Genomic DNA, 6,337 nt, shown 5'->3' with positions numbered 1-6,337 from the left:
ATTATTATATTAATTTAAAAAATAATAAATGTGTAAAATGTACTTTTAATAAACATTGATAATTTTTATTTATCATTTTGGTTGCGATATTTGAAACAATGAAGAAGTTTAAATAAATATTAAAAATTCAATTAAATGCATATTGAATCCATTATGAGCAAATCATTGATGTTATGTAAAATCGTAATTTCTTGTTTTTGTATTCAATTAATTAATAATACCATTAAGAAATCTTGCATTCAATTAGTCATGTATGAAAAATATAATTCATGAAACTGCAATTCGATTAACCTCATATTAATGAAAGTTAGTCATTAATTTAGTTACCGCCTCACAATAAGCATGACTTTCGTAATTTGTCAATCGTATTTATAAACTTGTTGTTTTTAATTATAACATTAGTTTTTTTTTTTATTTAGTTCTTTAATTTATTAACATCTTATTCAAGGATAAAATGTTATTAATTTGTTTATTTGATTTTTTTTGTAAAATATAAAATTTGTGTACCCTCATTTTCAAATTGTTTTCACATTGATCTTAATGGATCATTCTCACACTTTTTTTTGTTGCTACTTAATTATTTCTCTTCTACAAGAATATCAATCAACTAAATGTAATATTTAGAAGAAACAAAATATGTATTATTTTAATTGGTAAGTATTTAGTTTTGAGAAATGCAAATCAAATTTAATAAGAAAGAATTAAATATTTTACTCATCTAAAAAGTATAATAATATAATATAAAACTTGTATATAAGTGTTAAAGCTTTCCTTCAGTCATCCAAACTGTACACAATGGGAGCCTCGAAGGCGATATCCCTCAAGTCCGGAACTTCCTTCTTCTCTCGCGTTTCAACGGCGTCTGCATCTCCGCCGCTTTCACCACCACCGCCGCCACCGCCTCCGAATAACCTGACAAGCCTTTTCTCGATCTGCCTCTTTCGCCTATAACTATCCGCCGCCTCTACCAACTTCCTATACCTATCCGAAAGTATCTTCTTGTCGTTGTTCAGAAACCGGAAACGATCCGGATATTCGAAATTGTAATAGGATCTAGCTGCAGGATTGGAGTCGTGCGGAGACGCCGCCGTCGTCGTAGTGGTCGTCGCCGTCCCAGTTGTCGTCAACTCAACAGTGGAACTCGTCTCGTTTCCGGTCACCGTCGAACTTCCGGCCGCATGTTCAGTGCTATTTCCGGCCTCCTTGTGTCCGTGATTGACTGCTGCAGGACCGGCCGTCGTCGTCGTGCAGTTTCCCTCGAAACCTGGGAGCGCCGTGCAAATCTCATCGACTTCCGTCTTCTTCTCCTTGGACAGCTTCTCCAGCATACTGAGGTGCTCCACGAGATAATCCCTCACCGGTTCCACTTTAATCTGACACGAATCGCTCATATTGTTATATTTATTCAGTAACTTCTTGATAAGCACAATTTTCTTTTTCATCGTTATCTCATTGTTCGGAGAACCTGGCTTCCCATCGTCCTCGTGATCGAAGAGAAAATCGCCTTGCTTTTCATCCGGTTTTCCATTCTTGCTGTTCGGCTTCTTTCCATGTATCTCAGGTAATGGATATCCTTCGGAGATCTGTTTGCTCTTAGTTGATATGCTCGGAGTGGCCAATGTTCCTAGGAAACTATCCAGAATTGGTGGAAGCGCCAGGCACGTCCTTCGATGGACCTGATCCGCGACAATCTTATTCAACATCACTATAACTTGATGCAGCATCAGCTGCGCATGTTTTATATCTTTCTTTGATTGCTCATCCCTTCGTTTCTCAATTACATTCTTTAAATAACAAAATACATACAAATAAACAAATAATTAATAATAATAGAACTTACGACTTGATCCTTGATGCACTGCCTGCCAATCGAATTGCTGAAACGCTCGAAAAGATGACCATTCTCTTTCAATTTTATATCGAAATTCGTAAGTATATCATTGATCATATGACCATTTAAAATCGTTTTTAATCTTTCCTTCTCCTTTTGTCGATTTTCCATTCTATCATTCTGCAAGCATATAATAATTTACACGTAATCACACACAAAAATAAATAAATTATAAACCTTGAGCTTCTCCCTATTCTTAATCCGAAGCTGCTTCTCCCTTTCAGTTTCACTTTTGTTCTCGTCACCTTTATGTCTTAGATCGTACGTTTCTTCTTCCAGACACTCGTCCTTCATTTTTTTCTTATTCTTTTTCAACTTCTTCTTTTCTTCATGGCTCATCTTACCTTTATCAGTTTGCTTATCAAGCGGATTACTTGTAACATCTTCAGGACAAGTCTCGTTGCCTGCTGCTACGGTTTGATTTACACCATTAGGAGGCATTACAGTCGTACCATTGCCACTTGCTTCGGGACTCGGATTACTCGAACTTGCGTGTGTTGTTACTTCCTCCGAAACATTTTGAGTCTGAAGTTTGTATCTCAAAAAATTGTTATACAAATACGGATTGTAATAGACGTTCTGGAATCGGCGATATCTTTTCTTTGTAGGTTGCATGGGCGATAGCAAGTTATCAATAATCTCATCGTCATCTTGATCTAAATCCCTTTTAACCCTTTTCTTGTATTTATACTTCTTTAAATTTTTCAAATACCTTTTATCGCGCTCAGCGTTACTCGCTAACCGTATTGTCAGCTTGTTTTTGCTAAAATCAGGTTTCTCTTCGATAACATCTTTGAAACTTTCAAAGCTATCAGGTGTAAATTGCATAGGATTTTCGTCATTCCTCAAATCCCGTTTGATGTTGAACGATTCTTCCTCTTCCTGCTTATTATTGGACGTTGATCCATCCAAATCAGTGAATGCTTCTTTTACTGGTTTAGGAGCTACAAACTCTGTATCTTCAGTATGCTTTTGATGATAATTATGATCGGTTCCTGGTCTCCGATGACACGTCTTCATATTAACAATCTTCGGATGAAGCCTATCCATATGATCCTTTCCAGTTTGATTTGCCAAGTTATTCTCATCCTCATCTTCGTGGACCTTTTTTTCATTTTTCTTGTTGCTCCTCAGCGATTTCTCTTTGTAATTGTTTACAATTCTCATTATTTCTCCGACGACATCGTCGCCGGCATTATCAACTAAATTGAAAACCCTTTGATGTTTCACTTTCAAACCGCCTTCATCTCTATGCCTGATAGCTTTTCCATCGTATGAACTCATATCATCACTATCATCGTATTCACCTCTTGAAGTGCTGCAGTCAGTTGGAGGATTCGTTATATGTAGAAGAATAGCTTGAGTTTTCTCGATAATATCCAATTCATTACCCACAGGATTATCTACTTTATCCTCGCCATCGTGTTCATCGAATTCCTCAGCTTTTCCCAAAGTTTCATCTACTTGCCTGGGCACATTCTCTGCAACACTATTGATATTCTCGTCATCTTCTTTAGTATTAGAATCATCATTGGTTTTTGAATTTTCTTCAATATGTTTATTGTCATCATCTTGTTTACTGTTATCATCACTTTCTTGCGTCAAATAATTAGTTTTCGGTTCCTTGTCTACTTTTTTAAAAATTGATGTGCGCCTTACAGCTCTTGCGTTATTAGCGTCAATAAAGTTTTCATTATCCCTTTTCTCTTCAATCTTACCATCAGGTTTCTTCAAAAGATCCAAATTATTGGTAAATATATTTAACTTTTCCTCGAGTCTTTCCACTTCTTCGACATCTTTCTTCACCTTTTTACTGTTACTACTTTTCTTGGTTTTATCTATCTCCTCTTTGGCAACACTTTCAACTTTTTCATCTTTATGTTTCTTGTTGTTTTTCTTGTACTTACTCTTCTTGGACTTTGCTTTAGATTTAGATTTAATCTTTTGGTGACTTTCCGAACGTTTGCTTTTCACATCCATATAATCATCGATCCTATCTTCGGAGTAGTCTTCATCATTGGTCATTCCTAGTAAATCTTTTAAACTCCTTTCACGTCTGCTTCTTGGTAATTCAATTGATTTCAAAGTTCGAGAATTGAAACTTCTCCCTTTACGTTCGTTGTTATTTTCTAAATCGTAATCTGCTTCAAATGGATCAGCAACATTTTCCTTCTCTTCTAATGAATTCAAGAAATCGTTGAAATCCTGACTGGACATTAAGTTCAAATCGTCGAAATTTCGTTTCTTTCGTTTATTCTCCGATAACTTATCTAGAATTTCATTAGCTTCCTCATCCGTGATATTACTGGTTTCATCATCGGTTTCTAGGAAATCCAACAAATCATTCTTTAGTTTAGAGTTAAGACTGCTACGTTCCAGATGACCTTTATCTGAATTATCTTCGGTAAGTGCAACACTTTTATCAAGTGGCATCACATCTTTGTTTATCAAATTTTCTTTAATAGTATGTTCCAAGTCAACTTTCAATTTATCAAGAACATTTTCAGCATCTCTTAAATGAGCGTCAACGTGATTCTCATTACTCGATTGCTTCTTATTCCTAAGCGTATGAATCATGTCTTTGGAATCCTTCACATGGAACCTATTCATCTGTCTTTTTTTGTTATCAGTGTCATCATCAGTTTCCAATACTTCTTCATCAGCGCTCTTTTTGAACGGTATTACAATCATTTTCTCGGTGCTTACCATATCCGTCATTGGACTTGATTCTTGAAATTTATTATTGATCTTACCAAGCTCCCTTTGCTCCGCAGCAGATGTGGGTTCCGTTTGATCTTCAAGACGATTCTGCACAGTTGGAAAGGTATCTTCAGCTTGCTTTTTAAAATTATGATTTTTATTAGAGTAGTTCTCTTTAAGTTTAGCAGCTGCGTTGTTCGTTGAAATTTGTGGGCTATTACCATTGGAATTGGAAATAGGTTGAGGACGATAGGCATACGATTCAGGTTCTTCTTCGCTATTGGGATGATCACTCCGAGTTTCTTTTCGAGATCTTTCGTGCAGGCTATTTTCACGTACGATGTCGCTGATAGATTGAGCCGGTTTTTGTTTGAGTTGAACTGGAATTTGGGCACTCAATTTAAGCGTTGCCTCGTCGTTCCTCAATATAGTATCAATTTTTTGAAGAGTGTCGTCATCTTTGATGGAATCATAAGTTATTCTAGGTGCATTCATTTTGTTGGAGTATCTGTTAAGTTCTAGGAGATATCGACTACTGAGATCTCCTGTTGGCAGTTGTTGTTCAGTCGTGGCATCATTCTTGATTGTCAGTACTATTGAGTTAGTGCCATCATCTTTTTTGATGTTCTTCACTAGACGACCATCGTCGAAGATTTTGATTTTTATGGTTTTTCCTTGCTTTTTCCTGCGCGGATTTAGGAGACCATCAAGGTTTATGGAGCGTACTTGCCTCACGTTTTTTTTATACTTGATGCAGGTTTTGTTTGGGGATGGAGGTTCGTCGGGAAGATCTTGGGACATTCCGAGGATGTCATGAGGGATCGAATAGTAAAATTCACCTAAGGGATTTTCCAGAGTATCATTTCCTATTTTGATATCGTGCTCGTTAGGATCTTCTGCACAGTCTCTTTTAGCCAAAGTCTTGAATTCGTATTTGTTTCCAGGCATTTCCAACTCTCCTTTCTCGCCATCCGAGATGATATCGACAAGCATATTTTGATCAAAATCTTTTGCGTTCATTCGGTTACCACCTTTTCTCAGCAAATTCCTCAATCTTAACTTCTCATCCAGCATTCGCTCCGCAGGAGAATCGTATTTCCGATACTGCAGATCCCTCTTTTTTCTGCTATAGTTATCGTAATCATCCTCGTCGTCCGCGAATATGCTTCTTTTATTGTAGATTTTCATGGCGTCTTCCTCGTACGGGTAGGCATCATTCATGGGTCTGTCGATGAGGAATTGATCATGCTTTGGGGACATCCTGTAACCGTAATTGGCGTACGGTGGATAGTCGGTGAGGGAGGAGTAGAAGGCTCGTTTGTTTTTGTACGGGACACCTTTGAGTGGAAGGATTTGATCCTGTCGATGGAACCTCGACGCTTCGCCTTGGATCCAACGGAAGTCGGCGCGATGGCTCAGCACGGTACGCAGGAAATCTTGCACCTCCGGATCATTGCTCTTGCTCATACGAACTCTCTGGAACAATTAGAATAATCTAGCTCAAACAAGTGGAGGAGGGAATGGGTGATGGTGGTGGTTGCGTGTGTGCAGAAGGGTTTTCGGCTGTTGAATGTTCGGGGTGGGTTTCGAGTGGCTTTATGTAATTTATTAACTAGCCTAGTTGAGATATTAGTGCATCGCGTTCATGGCAAGCAGATGGGGTTTCCATTAAAAGGGTGCAAGCCGTCGTGACCTGGAGGCGGCTGGAGGTTGTGTGGCGGCGGCGGCAGCGGTAAGGGGCGAAGG

The 6,337-nt window shown here is 38.0% G+C and overlaps 1 protein-coding gene across 1 annotated transcript; it reads right to left on the bottom strand.

Annotated features, from left to right (window-relative positions):
- Positions 1–773: 773 nt before the first annotated feature.
- Positions 774–6,058, bottom strand: LOC108558806 (putative leucine-rich repeat-containing protein DDB_G0290503). The gene is made up of 3 exons (XM_017915837.1): positions 2,069–6,058; positions 1,841–2,011; positions 774–1,784 (listed from the first exon to the last, which is right to left on the bottom strand). Exons 1-3 carry the CDS (start codon positions 6,056–6,058, stop codon positions 774–776), a joined length of 5,172 nt encoding a protein of 1,723 aa, XP_017771326.1.
- Positions 6,059–6,337: the final 279 nt, after the last annotated feature.

The sequence above is a fragment of the Nicrophorus vespilloides genome, unplaced genomic scaffold (genome assembly GCF_001412225.1).
Source record: "Nicrophorus vespilloides isolate i.1.1-1 unplaced genomic scaffold, Nicve_v1.0, whole genome shotgun sequence".
In the NCBI taxonomy this organism is placed as follows: domain Eukaryota; kingdom Metazoa; phylum Arthropoda; class Insecta; order Coleoptera; family Silphidae; genus Nicrophorus; species Nicrophorus vespilloides.
This window is presented reverse-complemented; position numbering and strand designations above follow the sequence as displayed.

Excerpts from the sequence above, each read along its gene's own strand:
- LOC108558806 (XM_017915837.1), bottom strand. The coding sequence starts at position 6,058 with ATGAGCAAGAGCAATGATCCGGAGGTGCAAGATTTCCTGCGTACCGTG. Across the intron at positions 2,012-2,068 it reads AGAATAGGGAGAAGCTCAAG|AATGATAGAATGGAAAATCG; the intron begins GTTTATAATTTA and ends ATATGCTTGCAG. Across the intron at positions 1,785-1,840 it reads AGTGCATCAAGGATCAAGTC|AATGTAATTGAGAAACGAAG; the intron begins GTAAGTTCTATT and ends TGTTATTTAAAG.